The 20,416-nt window shown below is 33.4% G+C and overlaps 2 protein-coding genes across 2 annotated transcripts; both read right to left on the bottom strand.

Annotated features, from left to right (window-relative positions):
• Window positions 1-6,133: 6,133 nt before the first annotated feature.
• Window positions 6,134-7,534, bottom strand: LOC106710020. Its single transcript, XM_014501965.2, has 2 exons — window positions 7,427-7,534; window positions 6,134-7,312 (listed from the first exon to the last, which is right to left on the bottom strand). The coding sequence occupies exons 1-2, from the start codon at window positions 7,517-7,519 to the stop codon at window positions 6,134-6,136; spliced, it is 1,272 nt and encodes a 423-aa protein (XP_014357451.2). The 5' UTR covers window positions 7,520-7,534.
• Window positions 7,535-10,971: 3,437 nt separating this feature from the next.
• Window positions 10,972-19,881, bottom strand: LOC106709975 (T-complex protein 1 subunit gamma). Its single transcript, XM_045682726.1, has 12 exons — window positions 19,753-19,881; window positions 19,618-19,679; window positions 19,351-19,527; window positions 18,875-19,072; window positions 18,298-18,422; window positions 16,215-16,410; window positions 15,646-15,800; window positions 14,761-14,929; window positions 14,033-14,125; window positions 13,473-13,587; window positions 12,278-12,453; window positions 10,972-11,347 (listed from the first exon to the last, which is right to left on the bottom strand). The coding sequence occupies exons 1-12, from the start codon at window positions 19,781-19,783 to the stop codon at window positions 11,222-11,224; spliced, it is 1,623 nt and encodes a 540-aa protein (XP_045538682.1). The 5' UTR covers window positions 19,784-19,881; the 3' UTR covers window positions 10,972-11,221.
• Between the last annotated feature and the right edge of the window lie 535 nt (window positions 19,882-20,416).

The following is a 20,416-nucleotide window of genomic DNA, read 5'->3' as shown; positions in this document are numbered from 1 at the left end:
CGTCATAACTTATTGCTAATAAGTTTGTCGAACTTAGTTTCCATTCGTCCAAGTCTGAATAAGTCTTCTTAGTAGATTCAGATTAGAATATAAATTATTCCTATTCCGTATTTCTAGTTTCGTTAATTCCTTTAAAAAATGTATGAGTATAAACTGAGCATCATTTCTAGCCACATTTGTGTACCGCAATATTTTGCGCCGTACACACATTACGGGCGATCATTTCGCATTATATTACGTCGGGCGTTGTGTCGGGCCCGTTTTTGCGCGGGCCGGGTATCGAACCCGCGCCTGCCCGTGTCGATAGCCCACTAACCATAAACTATCCGCCGGACATGCACCGCCACTCATAACGTATCAATTGTCTTTATAGCCAATATTTTTATTATTTATTCGCGCCATCTCTCAGACGCGGTGTTTCCGATTGCATCTGGACATCGAACCATTTTTTGTGGAAAGATATTGAACGTGTGATGTGTATTTCACTCGAAATGTTGGGCTGTTATTTATGTTAGTATTCAAACTAGTAAAGACACAGAGTGCTCGGGATTCACGAAGCTGTAATAATTAATAAAAAATATAATCAAAGAGATTTTGAAAGTTTTAGATACTCTATGCAAATTAATTACAAACTGTTTCTTAAAAGAATTCAAATGTTTTGATTACTACTGCATTGTACTACATGCATTGTATCGCCTTGTCTACATTTCAGTTAGCTAATTGAAAAATATTTATTGAATCTTACTAATAATTATAAATGCGAATGTCTAGATCCGGGATTCCCGAACTATTTTAGACAATTGACCCCTTTTCCAAAATGAACCGTTACCACAGACCCCCATGGCCAAATTACCTACTTTTAAGATCAATTATTATTATTAATTCTGACTAAGGTCAATAGAAGAAGACAGAGTGAAAATTAGCAATGCTTTAAGTTCGATATCGACCACTTTGGGAATCCCTGGTCTAGATGGACGTACGGATGTTTGTTAAAACATAGTCTGGAAAACATATAGGCTACTTATTAAGTTTATTTAATTCCGCGCTGAGGGAGTCACGAGCGATAGTCAGTAAACATATAAATACTACTTTTAAATAGTTTGCTACTTGTATTACATCTAATACTGCTCTAAACAAATGCAAACATACATAGCAAGTTTACAAACACGGACATGTATGTAATCTTATAATTTGCATCATTTAGACGCTGGAGTTCGACAAATAGGCGCATTGCGTCAAAAAGTTGGGCAAACATTTTCTTAATCAGTGAGCTTGTTTTATTGATTAGATGTTTTATCATGCCGCTTTGAAATACGTTTGTTCGAATAATTTAAACCGAACAGGAATCAGAAATGATAATAGTATGCTTTTAAAGTTTTATTATAGTATGAAATGTGAATTAAACCAATATTTAATGAAGATTTTATGTTGCTTCCTGCTCGCGGTTCTCTAAGAACATCCAAAAATTTCTTAAGCCCATTCCACCGCCTAGTCAAGAGCCATAATGTACTTTTACAGTCATATGAGGCAAAACAGCAATTTAAATGGTTTCGATAGCCTGTTTATATAGAAAAAAAAACATCGACAACGTAACTCACGCCAGTTACCCAGAAATTTAGGCAGAGACCAGTGACGTCTATTTGGCGCAATCCTGACAAAACTCTCCTGCTTCATCCACGTTCATACAAAAATTAAACATAAAAATATAATTTATAATGTACAAATAAAAGACAATTTTTTTCGTAAGCTGTTAACAATACCTAGTATCATAAACTTAAAAATGTTAGCAACATTGTTTGCGAATGTACAGTCAAAGAATTATATTAGCTTCCCACTTAGGATCGAATATCGTACAATAAACTGTCAACAGAAGTGCTATAATTCTGCACATTTTGCAAATGACAAGTTTTCAACCTAATTGTATTTTGAGCGTCAAATGAAACACTGAAATGGGTAGAAAATTAAAGTCCTCAACTGTACCTTTAATATGCAGACAGGCGACAAAAATTCTTCTCGGAAACAAAATAACACCTTCGTTATTCGAAAAGATACCTTCTTTAAGTTCTAATAAAATGTCACATAAAGTAAAATGAGTAAGCGAGTCCGTGCGCGATACTCTGATACTGAATCTTGCCGCTTCTAAGAAAGCCATTCGATACATTGTCGCACGACTTCGATAATTTACGGTGTGACACATTCGTTTAAGTCGTCTACAACTCGTTTTATAAAGCTTTATTTTCATTTAGTTCGCAATAACAAGAGACCTGTGACAAAAACATTATATTTTTTATAGAGCTACGCGAAATCTCATATATTTATAATGAAATATAATTCTGAAACAATATTTATAGACTTAGGTCGACTTATATTCGTCATAGTATCCTAACAAAATGTTAGTTTAACGATTTGTCTCAAATTTCATAGACCTCAGGTAACTTTGATACTCATTGTTTATTAACAAAATAATATGTTTACGATCGATAATAAAATTTTCATATTTCTTAACAAAAATAAATACTGTATGTGCCTTTTAATCATGTATTGTAATATTTATATAACAAAGTATACATCTGAATTCAATACTTATTAGAACAATAATATTATGAAAAGCATTTAATGAAAATAACTGAACGTTGTTTAAAGTTTAAATAAAAACCAAAATAGAAAGTTAATTCATTTATGGTGAATATTCCTAATATAAAATTTCAGCTCAATCAGTTACTGGGAATTGGATCAAATTCAATTTAGAAGATATGTTAACAAAAATCGGATCAGGTGAAACAAACTATAGAAGCTTGTATTTGTTACAAACAAGGCAAGACCTAGGTGCTATTTAACATGTATATTATATAGGTCATATTCCATTCCGCACGAAACTATACACTATGTCCACTAAATCTTCAAAGGTCACAAATTAATTTAAAATACAAGACAAAAGGGACAATGAGCATAAATATTAATTACGACTGAACCCGGATCATATCTGGAGTTTAATGAATAACTAATGTAACGGTTAGGATATTGCGGACAAATTGAAAATTATCAGTAGCCCGATGTCCCGGCCGATCCCAACGTGTCCTGGGACATGTTGCGACCCTTGGCTTAAAGACTGTTTACTAACGGGGACGTAACATTATATATGTCGTGTTAAGGGTCATCACCAAACTTATGTTTCGTATAAAAAACCATTATTACGGTAATTCGTCCACATGAATTTCAAATGTCACCTATAAAAATATTTAAATTGTTTACCTATCAAATGATGAGGTTTTCAGGAATTAGGACTGAGTTTTAATTTTTAAATATCTCTTTTAATATTTACATATTATAACTATTGATGTTTAGGTATGTATTAACATCTTCTTATACTGTAAAAATATTATTAAAGTATACATGTTGTCTCATTTATAAAGTTAAAATATATCGACTGTTTTGAATTACATTTGTTTTGATAAAGCTAATAAAATAAATGTATAACTCAAATAACAATCAACTACAACAGTGAAAAGGTAATATTTATCCTAACATTAACATTTATGTGACAACCCTAAGATTAACCCTTACCCTGCGGAACTTGTTTATAACAACATAAATGCAATTCACCAAATTGTTATTGACATGTTAATAGTTTGGGTGTCGTGATGTCGCGCGCCGCTAGATGTCGCTACTTACATTTATGGGCCGTTTGAACTCGCTTTATGACTTTTAAGTTGCTTTGAATACATTTTGAATACTTATGGTACTTGTAATGAAGCTTGCCGTTGGCTTCTAAAATTGTGAATAAAACGCTTGGATGCTTACAGACTGATGATGTAAACACGAAACATATTAATCTATGTCTGAACTCGTCTTTAAAAGTTAACTATATTTTTTAAAATAGAGTCACAATTTGCTTCTTGGCTGAATTATTTTTTCAAAGCCAGAAAGACCATTTTCATACGAGATTCCGTTAAGGCATGTCACCTTTCCGTTCAATAATTTTGAAAAATTCTCATTGACTTAAACAAGCTTACTTTCGTTAAGATTTATTTAAAAGAATACAGCATAACAACCCTTTATATTATTACCACAAACAAGGTCTCCAATTAGGATGGTCCGCTTACCCCGGGATTAAATTTGAGTGAAGGCCGTGTAATGCCTTATTCCGGCAATTTCCACGGAGACGGTAATGAATTTCGCCTCAAGACATTGCTGCTGTTTGCCGGAATTATGTAATGTTGTACAACAGACTCCCACAGAGCATCTGTCACAACCCTTTTTTGTACGGTGACCACATTATTGGACAAAGTACAGATTAATTTTTAATCCCTTAATATATAATTTAACCTGAAGAGTGAAAATTGCAAGTCAACTTATCAGATAGAAGCTATTATAAAAAAAACATGTTTATTTATTCCTATACCTGCCCTATCTGATTAATTGCTACTTCTAGACTAAGTTAAACTCTAAATTAGTAAGTAAAGTCTAGGAATAGCACATTATCTGATGCGGTCTGGGAACTTAAGACCGCAGGTTCGACACCGTTACGTGTGCTCAGAAACATTGTGGTTTACTGGAATTCTTGTAATATTAATGGCCTTGCTGACGTACGAAAATTACGTTATGAAGCGCTGCATCTCTAACATTGATATAAGTTATCCAAAATCAACAATCAAATTTAAACAAGTTATTAGAAATTTTTCGCTATAAGTATTGAAAGAAAAACTATTTTCTATTATATCTGGTATCTTTTACTGTTAATTATGAAAATAATAAACGTGTGGTCACCACAATTTGGGGACTCCATGAATAATTCAAGTCATCAAGGATCGCCGTGTACATATTTTGCGATGCCGTGTTTATTTGTACAATAGATGTATCCAATTCTTATTATTGATTTTTATTACATTTAATTTGTTTCGTTGATTCATTGTAAAGGTATAGCTTTTCTAGCGTAGGTTTCTGAATGAATTACTAACTAACTTAACCATCTTGTTTTAACATAGAAATGTTTTCTTATATTGTTTAAATATTATTTTGATTCCCTACATACAAAGCTTTAAAACGTTTGTAAGGTCGGTTGTTTAACTTCTTGGTTGACTTTTTAAAACGCAAACGGTGTTTTAATTTATAAAAATATCCTGAAAACTTTAAGATTCTCGCTAGCCAGCCCCATAGCGTACATTTAATTACGTGTTATTTATAGGCCCGCCATTAATTCGCTAGGGTTGCCACATTAAAAAACCTAAAACACAAAATCTATCCCCCTGATTACACGCTGTCATGTCGCGGGATTTTTTCTAAGCCCTGAGACTAATTAGTCAAGTTGGTTTCGTCGCTGTCCCGTCTTCGCGTCCGTATTCTGACAAAGCTTCGGCTATTTTGCTACGATGTACTTTTATGTGGTGAATTGCAAGGAAAAAGATATAGCAAATGTTAGTGTTATATTTTTTGTTAGAAGTATGTTTTGTCATTCACTTATAAATTAATACCATGAATTACAGCAACTGTTGAAGTTATATTACTGCACCTCAGTTAATAAAGATTTTTTTATGGAAAGACCGAGTTATCATTGATCCCGATATTACAAGTCACTCAACAAGTAAATTCAATATTATTACAATCCCGTGAAGAGATGTATAATTACCAGATTCAGAATAACCCCGGCGACTCGAGTGTTGAACATTCATTTTCTTAAATGCGCGTCGTAATTGGCCCCCACCTCGAGATGTTGCCAGCCACAAAATTTATTGCTTAATTACCTCAGGAAAACGCGTCGCCGCTCGAACATCTCCGACAGATGTTTTTTATTCGCGTGGAAAAACAAAACGGTTTAAGAATGACATTAATTAATTCTTAATGAAATTCATCTTCACCCTCCCGTGTTTTAATATAAACGGCCGATTTATTACTTGTACAATTTGTCGTAGAGGAATCGCCCCTTAAATAATTAAAACGACAATCCTTAGTCTTAGTTCTATTTATTACTTTCAGATTACATGAATAGTTTTACACTTGTCTTATAATTTAAATATTAAATCAGACCAATTAAAAAACCCATTTCCTATCTCTTATTTTAATTGTTTTTCGAAGTTTTCAAAGTACTTGATAATATTTGAAAACTTCAAAAGAAAACATTTATTCGTTATTTTAATTAATATTTCCTTTGATAAGAATCATCGATAGTGGAATGGAAAAAAGGTTCATCGAATCTAAAATATCCATCATCAGGTCTCTTAGAGTCTACAAAAGCTTTATGATTCATTTGATCGTTATAATTAGCAGCAGTTTCATGATACTGATGGCTGTTTATAGTATTTCTATTTGCACTTCGATTGCTAGCATTCACTTGTTTTTCCTTTTTATCATCTTTCTTAGGCAATATTGGAGTTGGAGTTACTTTTTCGTCGATTTTTTTGTCTCTAGCGTCTGTACCAGCGATAACCAAATCTCTATAATTCCTCTCGTCTTTTCTTAAAGCAGCGTATGGATATCTATTTCTAAAACGATAATCGTACCTGCCAGTTCTCGCGTAATAATCGTCATCGAATCGTCGATAAGGATCATTGGAATATCTATATCTTAAATCGACATTAGGTGGGGTCCTTACTACTTCTGGTAAATGAGCGTAGTAAATAATTCTCTTAGGTTTTCGTGGTACATAATTATCATAAGGCTCATCGTATCTGTCAACTCTAGGACCTGGATAATATCTTTTACGATCGTATAAATCGTAGTAGGGGTCACGTCTGTACAAATCGTCATTGTAGTACCTATCTTCGTAATACATTCGTCGAGGATCCTCCGGATAGTAGACTGCTTGTCTCGGATATACAGGTTTTTGTTTCATCAAATCGTCTTCATCTGGACGAACAAATTCTGTTCTGATATTATCAGTTCGAGTTGATCTTTGAACGGATTCTCTGTCATTTCTAGATTCTGACGTTTCTAAACCTTTATTCTGAGTAACGAAGTTAACTCGTGGCATGCGTGAGTTTATAAGATCGCCTGTTGGTTTTGGTGGCGTTAGAATGTTGTCTCCGGTTTTATCTTCGTTAGGAAAGGGAAGTTTAACCCAGTTTTCGTTGGAAGCTCTCGCTCCACGTCCAATAGGTTTATCTGTCACTCTTTCAGTTGTTTGATGTGATATGGTATCTTTCACATCATTGGTGATAGATATTTTAGTTGTAGGATCTTCATCAGAGTGCAAAGCGCTGGGAAGCCATGGTTTATGTTGATTTATGTTATCGTTTCTGATGTCAGAATTGACACTAAAAAACTTCTCTTCTTCAATAACTCCTCGTCTCCCCCTTATTGAATCTGCCAATTCGTCCTGAAAAAGGAAAAATCATGTCATGAAATTAAAGCACATAATATCACAGAATTGAAATCGAATTCAAATTCAAATAAAGAGAAACTAAGTAAGAATCAAAGGATGTTTACGTACGTGATCTTGAGATGATGGCTTAATGTCGAAGCAGCTCGCTACTTGCAGTATTATAACCATCCGAAGGACGACCATTTTTACGTATTTCTTCATTTTTTCGGTCTCTTACAACAACTGAAACATATAGACAGTATTTATTAAACAGTTTAGATTAAAAATGAAAGATAACGGGACGCCTACATTTTTTGATCCGCAAATATATTATCTTAAACGTAACACGTCAATGGAAAATGGCGGATATGTTGTGATGAAATCAAAACGGAAGCCAGGAAATGTCCAGCAAACCATGAATGTTATTCGAGATTATTAAATCTGATGGGCGTCCGATGACCTTGGAGCACTCGGTTTTGTCCAAAATAATTACGGAAGTTTGCCGCACAAAAATAATTTAGTAATTTAAACATTGGTACATATTTAAACGTACCACATTAAATTTTACAGAAATAGGTCATAAGAAATATTGGTGTTTTGTAATGTACTATGTAGTATAGATAAATCTAACAACTATTAAAATTCCATCTTTAATCAAAGTAACACGTAATGTTAACACGTTCAGTGCCGCCGATTAGACCTGCGACTTCACTTACGTAAAAGCCGTAGAGTCTCTCAGTGTGTTTAAAATTCCCGAGATATAAATATTAACGGGACTTTACTACAAATTGTCGTGAAAAGAGCCTATATCCGTTACGCTCCGAATGACCCCTATCGAAACAACCGCTATCTATTGATTGTTGTCAACGTTCAGTATTGTTCAATTGAATTTTGTCGAAAACGGACATCGACCTAGTTTTATCAATAGACATAAATTTCATTTACTCTCCTGTACTTAAGCTATTAATCGGCATAAAATATCTAAATAGTGACTTCTACTTAATAAAGAAGATCAAAAAGAGATCCAATAAGGCGCAGGCCACACAAAGTTGTGTCTAAAAGTTCTCAATACCAGAGGTGCTATAAAATTTAACAAGGAGTTAACTATTGCTATAAAAATATGCTAAGATGAACCACTCCAAATTAATAAAGTTACTTCAAAATTTGCAGAGAAAAATCTTGTTAATGTAAATGCTACATTACGAAGTGTTTTAAAATAAATTTTTTCAACTGCAAAAATGTTTACAATAAAACCAAATTATTAAAACAACGATATAAAAAATGTAATTTTTTAACAGCAAAAGATGGCAAACGTGTCAGTCACTTGAATAAATGATTGTTTCCCATAGATCTGTATTCGCAAATGCGTTGCCTAACTTTGATTAACAAGGAACGCATAGAAAAAGGAATCCACTATGAAATCCAGTCCTGTAAAATCCACCTCCCCTTCTCATTGCTACCTTATAAAACAAAGGTGAGAAAGAGAAGAGGTTTTCAAGCACGCAAACTCATCAGATGAAACGCGGAATTACTTCCACTTCACGCCTGTCTTCTGTGCGGTTGTGGTCGTGGTATTACACCGGTCGAGCCGCCGGCCCATTCATGCAAAAGGTGTTAATGCGGTCTTAATCACTGTTAAATTATAAAAAATGATAATGATATAAATGTAATAAAAATATCACTTACTGTTGCATAATCCCGGAGTATTCGTCCAGCTAGCCCAGGGGACAACAGCGCATTGACAGACTCTGTCGACCCCGCCGACAATCGTCACGGGTCGTGAGCGTTTTGTCTGACCGGATGTACACGTGTTTCCATTACACGCTTTGAAAGTTCGATGTGCTGCATATTCTAGTTCTAATTATTTATCTCAGGCTAATATGAATTTGGAGTTAAAAATGTAAATAATTTGCAACATGATCTGTGGTATTTCTATTGCTTATTAAATTCCATCTCTCTGTAATGAACACCAATTTACCCTTATTTTTTTTTTGTTCAAAAACTATTAATTCGGGGAAAGAGATAACTCTGGAGCTTATTAAAATCATATCATTAAATTATTACCCACGATAATGTAATAAAAGTAAACTTTGAACTAACGCGCAATTCCTATAAAATGCCAGTGATCTTTTAATATTTTTTTTCGCAGACAAATGACAATGGAAACACGCACATAACGGTGTTGCTACAAAAATCTCTGGACAATATGGAATACATTATATAAAACACATCCGCGTCGCTTTTGAAAGCAATGGAGATATCCAGTCAACTATTTGCTATATTGTAATGTTAATTACCTGAATTATTTATTTTATTGACTTAATTAACCTAAACGAAATGAGCAAACTAAAAGGTCAATGTGTTTTATTTAACGAAATATTTGGTACATTTCTTTTCGTGTGAAGCTTATTTTTATGTGGTACTTAGTTATCGCCCGCAACTTCGTCCGCGCGGAATTAAAAAAAATTAATAAAAAGCCCATGTGTTCTTGCAGACTATGTTCTACATCTATGACAAATTTCATTAAGATCCGGTAGTTCCGGAGATACCTTCAAACAAACATCTCTCCATCTAAACATTCGCATTTATAATATTAGAAAGACTGTATGTACGTTAATTTCTTTTTAATCTAATAGGTATTATAACATTACTACAGAAACCAATTTAGTGGATTTAGGAAGTAAATTCCTAAAAAGGAAATCGAAACTCGCTCGTCTTAACTTTTATCCATCGCAAACTTAATTTTTGTCTGTTTTCAAGTATATTCTAGGATAAAAAAGAATAAATTGCATAGACGACTAGAACATAAAATGGTTGAGAAAGCGGGGAAAATAAAACAAATCAAATTGAATTAGTGTATAAACCTTTAATACTAATATTGTTCAGCTTGCAATTACATTTGACAATTATAACTCAAATGAACGCGAAAGTAGACATTACAAGAGACCATAAATTAAATAACTACCATAGAGTTAACTAAAACTTTTCGTATAAAGCTCAAACGTACGATTTAAGGCATCTTTGTTAGCACTTACAGATAAAAGCTAGTATTAAAAATGCTTTCCATATTTAATTGTTTACGGTTTTAAATTAAACAAACGTACAATAGAGTAAATCTCAATCACACAAATAAAATAAAAATTAAAACTGGCAACACCAATATTCTTTCCAGAGATAGAAAAAAAAACAAAAACTTTTTTCTATGCAAAAGTCACTGGTAAAATTATTTTAATAAGTAAAAGATTGTATGAAATTAAATCATACACTGTTTAATACAAATATAGTAAGTAGGGATAGAAATTTCTATCCAAATTTAGTATACAAAGGTTTTTTTATTTTGATAGACAAAGATTTGTGTTACAAAAAACATTTTACATAGAAATCCGTAACACAGGGTTATAGTAAAAAATTAAAATCATACATATCCCATACTTTAATCGTAAACAATCAAAATGTTACGTAATGGATAAAATTGGAACAAACACTTTACTATCTATAAATTTAATTGCGACATTTTAATATTTATGGATTATTATATATCCCAGTCTCATTTAGTGCATTTTTTTTAAATTTAAAAACTCCATTTAAATACAAATAGAATGAAATAACCCTTCATGTTAGATTTTATAATTTATTTAACTGTTTCTAATTTAATCTTTTTTTAAATTGTGTTTTATTGGAATTTATTTGACAATATTTTTCTAGGTGTTAGGCAAAAGGGTTAATTCATTAGACATTAATTGTATAAACCTAATATATTTAAGTGTTAGCATTTGTAACAATTTCATCCATAAATGCGACAGTGTTAAATGTGAAATTCCATTATCTGATACTTGTACAACATATTGTCTCTGGTCTTTTCAACGAGAATAAGCAAGACATTATGTTATCATACAAGTGTTTAAACAGTGTAAACGCAGACATTTACTCCTGTCCTGCAGCCATGGCGGCGGGCGCAGTCGGCTCCTTGTCAGACTTCTTCTTAGAACCTGACACAATGTCGTCGATTCGCAGAATTAAAATTGCCGTTTCTACCGCAGTCTTGTAAACCTGGAATGAATAAAGTCATTTAGTAACTGTAAATATGATTTGATTCTAGATTAATTTAGATTAATTTAATGTCTTACGTATACTACATGTGATGGTTTTTATTTAATATTGTAACACAATTCGTTACCTTTTAAATAACAAACATGACTGACAGACTTAATTTTGGATAAACTATAAAATATAACTCAGAACCTACTGGAGTTACGAAACATGTTTATTTTGTGACTTCATCCTTCATGAAAGAAAGAGACGACGTATATGATAGCAGCAGGATAATAGTATCTCGCAACTTTAAGACTATTGGGTATTTTGAGGTTAGGAATGATTTTTTTTATTTTAGAACCCGATGAAGTGATGATGAGGTCTCAAGATGGTACGCGCTAGCTTTGTAAATGCCTATTCACTCTACTCTTGAAAGCCACGTCGTATTTGGAGGGAAAAACTGACCCCGGCAACTTCCAATCCTTTGCAGTACATACAAGTAACGATGATTCCTTTTCGTTCGAATACGTGGTACGTCTACTATGATTCATCTCAGCCCTATGTAACTAAAGGTGGTAGACGTCAGCAACAACAACAGTTGCAGGAATTGTCCTCGCTCAGTGAAATACCACGACCTCACAGAAGACAGACCTCAAGTGGAAGTAATTACAACTACAGTCTGATGAATGTGGTGCTGAAAGCCTAATTTTGTCCTCTTCCCCTTCCTAACCTTTTCTTATTAGGAAAGAATAAAAAGAAGAAGTGGATTTGGCGAAAGAGGGGATGCATAGGAAGGGGAAATATCCTTTTGTGCGTAGCCTTCACCCTTGATTAAAGGTAGGCAATGCATTTGCGGATGTCTATGGGCAACGGTCGCCTCGCTATTCCGCGAATCCAGGTGACCATTTGCTACCGTTTGATATAAAAAAAAATGAAATGTGAGAGTACCTGCATCTTAACAGCGAGTGGTTCCCATATGCCTTTGGCTGCCATGTCTACTATCTCTCCGGTCTCTCCGTCTATCCCAGCAGTACTGACACCGGCGGAGTGACGCGCGCGCAATGCTGTCAGTGTACGGATAGTATTTGCGCCGCAGTTCTGCGCCAACGTGCGCGGGATTATCTCTGTAATTGAGATAGGAAAAACTATTGTCTGCTTTTCAATATATCATTTCTATTGGATAAACATGTCGTAATTATAAAATAATCAAAATTACATGTAAAAAATTAATTTTAAAAATTTGCGCAGATATGAAATTATCCTTCGAAAAATTGACAAATAATAAGATCAAGGGTTGACATTTACAGAAAATTACAATTGTATTTAGACAAAAAAAATCTTTTATCCTTTCCTATACTTTTTAAACGCAATGCTGACAAAAAATTGATAAGAGCAATTATTTATAGTTTTTATAAATACTATACAGATTCACTCAGAGCTCACTCGCATAATATAAAATAATTATACTTTCTTTCAAATTTAATTTTAACTATCATAACTTATTTACTTTTATTTTATACTAGCTGTCGCCCGCGACTCCGTCCGCGCGCAGTTAAAAAAAACTAAATGGGGGGGGGATATGAAAAATAGATGTTGTCCGATTCTCAAACCTACTCAATATGCTCACAAAATTTCATGAGAATCGGTCAAGACGTTTCGGAGGAGTACGGTGAAGAAAACTGTGACACGAGAATTTTATATATTAGATTAATTTAAATTTAAATTAAAATTTTTGATCCCACAGTCAAATTATTTTATATAATTTTGTGGGACATAGTTCTATTTTAGGTTATCATTGTATTATAAATAAATAAATAAATAATAATAATAAAACCAAGCGAAAAACAAAAATTCGGATCGTCGATCTTTTGGTGGTTAATTCGAATCTGGTAATTGGACTATTGTAATAAACCATGTCCTAGCACAAGTTTTGACCTTATTTGGAATGTTTACAACAAATGTGTAAAATTGTGTGTTAATCCAATAAACTATTATTACTTTTAAATTTTCGAAAAAGAGGTTCTTATCTCTACTCCGTATACCTTCCATAGGTCTATAATGATGTACATTCTTATGTAACAATGTTAAACAAACAATTTTCAATAAAGACTATTTAAAATGAAGTAATAGAACATATATTTACCAAGTGCCTGTGCCACAGCACGGTATGGTGTGTTGTGAGCTGCATTGGCGGCCAGCGCGCCTGACACAGCCATCTCCACAGCACCACCACCAGCAACAAGTCGCGGGTTCAATACCTACAAATATATATATAAAAAAATCCACGTTAGTTTCCATCCATAGCGACCATATAACCTTTATAATTTTCATATTCATTTATAACCTTATTATCTTTTAAAAAAAATAAAAATAACAAAGTATATTATATTTTTTTTATATTACAAGGTGGCAAACGAGCAAGCGGCCACATGAATTCGCCAAAATGGCAAAACGACCGCTGCCCATAGACATTCGCAATTGAAGATGCGTTGCCTACCCCCAATCGACGAACAAGACGCACAAAAAGATAATATTTCACCTCCCCTTCCCATCCTTTCCATATAAGATATATTTTCAGAGAAAATTTTGATACGAAGGTTTCCAATGGATCATTGTACAGAACTAAAATTTAAAAGCATCAGCGCAGATAACCTTGAGTTGCAAAAAAATGACTAAATGGTCTTCACTTGACAGAATACGCACCAAGTTCTTAGCGACGTGTAATGCATCTTGAAGATTCCTCTCGATTTCATTCAACACATCTTTTGACGCACCGCGGAGAAGAATTGTGCACGCCTGAAATAAGTCAAATTACACATGAGAAATTCCAAAACTAAATTACCTGTGATTTTTTCTCTTATTTTTAATCTTGTATAGCTAAAGAATCAGGTTTTTATCTTTCCAAAGATCCTTTTCTTAATCCTACCTCTATCATATTTTTTTCATACACATCAAGTTCTGTTACTCTATATCAAAAACACTACAGATCTAGTGTTAGCCTTAAGGTTACGTTGTAGCAGTCTTAAATGAGCGGCAGCTGCATGGATTAAGGTTGCCATTGTCTTTCGAATTTACATAAAAATGTTCACGCATTATTCGTTATGAAATAAATGGTTAATTTCCTAATATGTTTGGATTTCCAATTTAAACAGTAAGGAATTATTATGAGAACTCAGTTACAAATGCCCGGAGTTGCAAAATGGACGACTTTTTTTTATAACATAAGGTGGCAAACAAGCAAGTGCTCACCTGAGTCCGATTAAATAGGGAAAGAACCTCTGCCCATAGACATCCGCATTACAAATGCGTCGATCTTAGGAAATTACTGCTCATTGATAGACTAAACTTGTGTGAATCTCAAAAAACTGCCTTAAAATCCTTGTATGACAATAACCATAGTGAGAGTTTCTGATTGCGGTGTGTGAACTTACCTTAGGGTTCTTGCACTGTGTTACAAAGGTGAAGTATTCATCACCAATCTTCTTGACCTCAAACCTGCCAGCGGCAGTGCCCACATCACTCTCCTTCAACTCCTCAGTACGGTTCACTATGGTCGCACCACACGCACGTGCCAGACGATTGTTGTCTGTCTTACGTAGTCTATGGATAGTAAAAACAAATCAACGAATGCAATATACGAAACAGCAATCCAACTTAACTGATTTAGGAAAATTAGTATACAAATATTAATTAATTTTATAAACAAAAAAGTAATGAGATTGAATGTGGATGGCTATAAAGGTAGAGGAAGACCACAGAAAGTATGGATGTATTGTGTGAAAGAGGCTATGCGTAAGAAGGGGGTAAATTCAGATATGGTAGCTGATAGCGATGTATGGAGGAGTACATACTCTGCCAACCCTACATAGGAATAAGGGCAGGTTAATGATGAAATCTACTATTTATAACTCAAGATCGGTCGAACTGATTTAGCTGAAAATTGATGGGGAGGTAGCTTAGAACTAGGAGACAGACATAGGAACTTTTTTATCTTGTGTGCATTTTTTTATTCCGCGCGGACGGAGTCGCGGGTAAAAGCTAGTATGAGTTAATTTTAAGTTTGTATATTTCAAAGCTCGTTCAAATGTGCTAAGAATCCACTTTTTCACACACCATAATTTGAGGATCTATGTATAATTTACTACAGATTAGACTTAATTTTATATTCAACAATAACATAACTAACATATAATCAAGACGGAAAGAAGTCCTGGCAAACTTACTCCTCTTCCACATTCATATATCTAATTAACCATGCTTGTTAGTTTCCTGTGCTCTTAATTTTTCAATAACATAATTTTAACTCATGTACTTACCTACGGACAGCAGTAATACCAGCTTGCACCAGATAATGCTGTGCCAGATCTGACACACCCTTCTCCGTCACCACAAGATCTGGCTTCAGAGCTATGATATCTTCACATTGACGCTTCACAAACTCTTCTTCTAACTGGAGCAGCTTTGTAAAGTCCTGTCGTAAAGAAAAATTACACAAATGAATTTATAAACCAAAATTATATAAAAACATGAAATAGATGTTAAAAATCTTAATTCTAACATTGCTTCAAGGAATCAAACTCCTTTTTAAGTCAATTTTAAATGGTTTCTGATTATTTTGTGTGTAACTTTTTAGATTTCACCATGTCTTTTTTAGACTTATGACATTACGAGATGTCGCCCGCGGCTCCCTCCTCGCGGAATTAAAAAAAAACATAATAAATAGCCTATATGTTCTTCCAGACTTTGTTCTACATAGGTGTAAGATTTCATGAAGATCGGTTAAGGTGTTCCAGAGACACTTTCAAACAAACATTCATCCATCCATCTAAAAATTCGCATTTATGATATTAGTAAGATTTTGATTTTGACATTGTCAAAAACTCACCTGATCACCAAACACTTCAACATTTGTCTGACTCTCTCCCTTATTGTATTCCAACGAGCAATCAAGCAACACAATGCGGGGATTCTCAATAAGGCGACGCATCTTCGGATGAGTGACGTCTTTGTTAAACATCACTCCATTCAGTACACGGGACTCCTCAATTGTACCTCCAGGAATCTTTTCTACTTTAGCATAGCTGAAAAAATTATTATTTGTATTATAACCTATCATCAGAGCTGGGCATTAACTCGTTAATCCGTTAATCGTTAATTAACGAAGTTAACATTTTGCTTAACGGATTAACTTTTAAGTTAACTTCAAAAAGTGTTAACGCTTTTGTTAACTTCCGTTAAACTCAACTTCCGTTAATAAAAGTCCGTTAATCGTTAAATTAGAAACTTGGAGACGTGCTGTCATATTGTTTAAACTACGCGCCACGCCACGCTCGTAAGTTCAACTATGCTGGGCGACTGTCGGCGACTCGATTGGTGAACGAACGAGTTGATAATTGATATATGTGAAGTTCGCGTGCAAGAATGATGCATCAGAGCGCCCGGGAAAGATGTGACCAACAGGACAAAATTAAAAGAAGGTTCGAAATAGTATATTTCATTACAAGTATATAAAAACAAGAGTATGTAATAGCCCACATTCCGAACGCTCTTAGTCCCTGCAATACGCTACTTTTTGAGCAACTGTATTAAAACACTTTTTTACTCGTGCTTTTTCTTTAGCTTTTCTAAGCTCATGCGTTCTCTTTCCCAACTGTCAAAATAATGTCTATTAAAAAGAAAAAACCAACCACGAAGTTTTCACAAAAAAAATCATTGAAGTTTTTATGATTCATGCAAATAAGCAAATACTTTCTAATAAGAAGCTCCTAATTCGTCAATATCAGATTTAATGATTTGATTCAATGAATTAGGTTAGGTTCCATTTTATTTCATCTCATTAAATTTTATTTTCATTTCATATCAATAAAAATAATCTACTGAAGACTTGGCCGTTTGGTCATAGTTCCCTTTGCCTACCCAGAATGGGTGAAGAAAACAAAAAAAAATCTGTTTATATTCTTTTACGGTTGGCACCATTTTTCAAACATTTTAGTTAGTTGGGTTTATTGTGTTTTTATTATTATATTAAATTGCTTTATTTTTTCGCAACTGTATCAAAAATAGTTATTTAGTACACATGCGGAACTGTCATTACAACTTGTTCCGACTGTCAACCCTCACCTTCGGCTGCGCCTCGGCTCGGGTAGACATTTGTCGGAACTCTTTGCAATGACAGGCTTTCCACACTCGTAATGAAATATACTATAACGCATTCATACTTGTCTCTAATACTAATGTGTTATAGAATGTATAGTCAAATTACTATTTTAAACAAGTGTCGCCACAATAACTATGAAATTAGTATGTATAATTTTGGTATGGTTAACTGTTAACGATTAACTTTAACTTGCGTTAAATTTTCGAGAATTTAACGCTTTAACGATTAACGAAGTTAATTTTTTAATTAACGAATTAACGATTAACGAAGTTAACTTTTCGATTAACTGTGCCCACCTGTGCCTATCATAATGGCAATTTTAAAGTTAAGTATTTATTATTTACTGCACCCTATAGTTAAATTGTTTAAAAAAAGACAATCTGAGATAATTATAAATGACTATAAGGTTTTCAAAAGTGTTCATCACTTCAAGAAAATGAAAATAGCTTGGCTGGTTTGGTCAGTAACAACTTATCATGACATTGTCTAGTTTTTATTTAATACTACATGGCAAGTATTTACATTAATGGAATTATCTAGAAGTCACAAAGACAAAGAGAAATCATACTAATATTATAAATATGAATGTTTAGATGGATGGATGGATGTTTGTTTCAAGGTATCTCCAGAACAGCTCAACAGACCTTGATGAAAATTTGGCATAGATGTAGAATATAGTTCAGAAGAACACATATACTATTAGGTTTTTTTTAATTCCGCACGAACAGAGTCGTGGGCGACAGCTAGTGTATCTAAATCCAAAGACAAATCTCTATCTAATGCAGAAGCTAATAATTAACTTATCACTTACTTCTTAATATCAACCTCCACTCTGCCATTGTCAACAATAGTGACAGTATTGACAGCGTCCAGAGCGATATCAACAGCAAGATCTGCCCAGCGACCAATGTACTTGGTGCCTATGCATGATCGGATCTGAAAATTGTATTAATTTATATAAACAAAGATTTGATTTGATAGATTTATTCAAATGTATAAATTCAACATATGTTTCCATTATACAATTTCATCAACTTTATCTCGCAATTTATTTACACAATATTCATAGTTTCCAAATCAAGTTATAGCCATCTATTTTTATCCTGTCTTTCAATGCAAACCCTTATCTATAGACAAGAGACACATTATAACTTTTATTAAATTATCAAAATATTTTCAAATTTAAAAAAAAAACCCTTTTCGTCGCAAAACTTTATAACTTTAACTACCTTTTATTACACAACAGCACTTCTCTTTATCACACAAATCTCTAAAATTAATATTTGACGTTCTTTTTTACTTAATTTAGATATTGGATCAAAATGAGGTATAGTTGTTTTTGGTTTATAAGTTATCATTTAGATCAGTATCAAATTTAAGCTACTTACCACTTCCTTCAACTTATCTCTGTCATTCAAGTCAATTGGAATGGAGATTTTGTCCTGAAGCAGTTTGACCGCATCTTCCAAAGCCTGGCGGAATTCTCTGATAATGACTGTAGGATGTATGTTCTGAGTCAGGAAGGGTTCTGCGACTGCTAGCATTTCTCCAGTTAAAACTATTACTGATGTTGTGCCATCGCCAACCTATAAAACAGCTTTTTGTTAGAGGTTTCTTCAGGATAGTCAAACTTCAACAGATCATCTACTTTAAATACTTTTGGTTAATGATAATGACCAGATTTTTAAAATTTACTATTATTTGATGTATGTCTACTTCTTTGGATGAATTAGTTTAAAAATTATATTTTGAGAACATAATGCGAATGGAGCCAATAGAACTTGCGACTCCAAATATCTTCATGTTTAATGTTGGTACCGTTAATGTTTGGTTATTACGCATATTTTAAAAGCACAAATCTAACCTCTTCGTCTTGTGTTCTCGCAATTTCTATCATTGACTTAGCTGCTGGATGTTGTACTGTGATCTCGCGGAGAATAGCATTGCCGTCATTTGTCATCACAATACCACCCATCGGGTCCATTAGCATTTTCAACATAGCTTGTGGACCAAGGCATGTTCGAATAACGTCCGCTATCGTCTGAAATACACATCGGAAAACGTTAAATTGATGTTTTATTGTCACCTTACAACGAAAATAATGTTTTCAATAGGTTTTAAACGTAATTACTTTTCCAGCGCGAATATTATCCAATTGAACCTTCCGACCGGAGTCACGTTTTGTATTTTGGCCTGAAAATTGAATTGTACCATCAATAAATGTTATCAAAGAACCATTATATTTTAAAAATACACTGTTACTTACTCAAAACTAAAATCGGTTGCTGTCCAAGCATCGTAAATAATTGAATTTATTTGTAAAATAATTTGATATTCGAAAGACCGATTTTGTTCTCAAAATCGCGTGGTGCAGATGATTAATCCGTGTTGCCAGTTTAACTCTTTTATCCTTATTCTTTGTTTTTGTCTATTGCCAGTGATAAAAAACACGTTCAAACCTAAAAAAATAAAAATCACTCATTAAGTTTTATTATAAAAAAATCACCTAAAAAGATTTTTGTCATTATTTTACTTATGCCATCCCATTGTGTTTTTCGATCGTTTTAAAATCTCGGTTTGTAACTACATAGACATAATGAAAAAAGTCTTCTTGATTATGTCTTCGTTATGAAAAAATTTTTGCATAATTTAAATAATTCATAACACAATTAATCAACTAGACATCAGCTGGATATCAATCAATCAAAATTCCTTGCGCCATCTTTTTTCTTACGTAACAACGATATTAAATAAGCATCCTAATCTCTCAATATTAACACTCAACGCCAAAAATTACCGAAAGTTGCCGACAGAGGCCGGTTATTTACTTTTAAAATAAAGAACCCTAAATGTTTTACTCTTTAGTCTATTATTTAGTAGTCTTTTAGTACCAATTTTTTCAATTATATTAAATTAGAAATTATAGATTC

The sequence above is a fragment of the Papilio machaon genome, chromosome 20 (genome assembly GCF_912999745.1).
Source record: "Papilio machaon chromosome 20, ilPapMach1.1, whole genome shotgun sequence".
Lineage (NCBI taxonomy): Eukaryota > Metazoa > Arthropoda > Insecta > Lepidoptera > Papilionidae > Papilio > Papilio machaon.
This window is presented reverse-complemented; position numbering and strand designations above follow the sequence as displayed.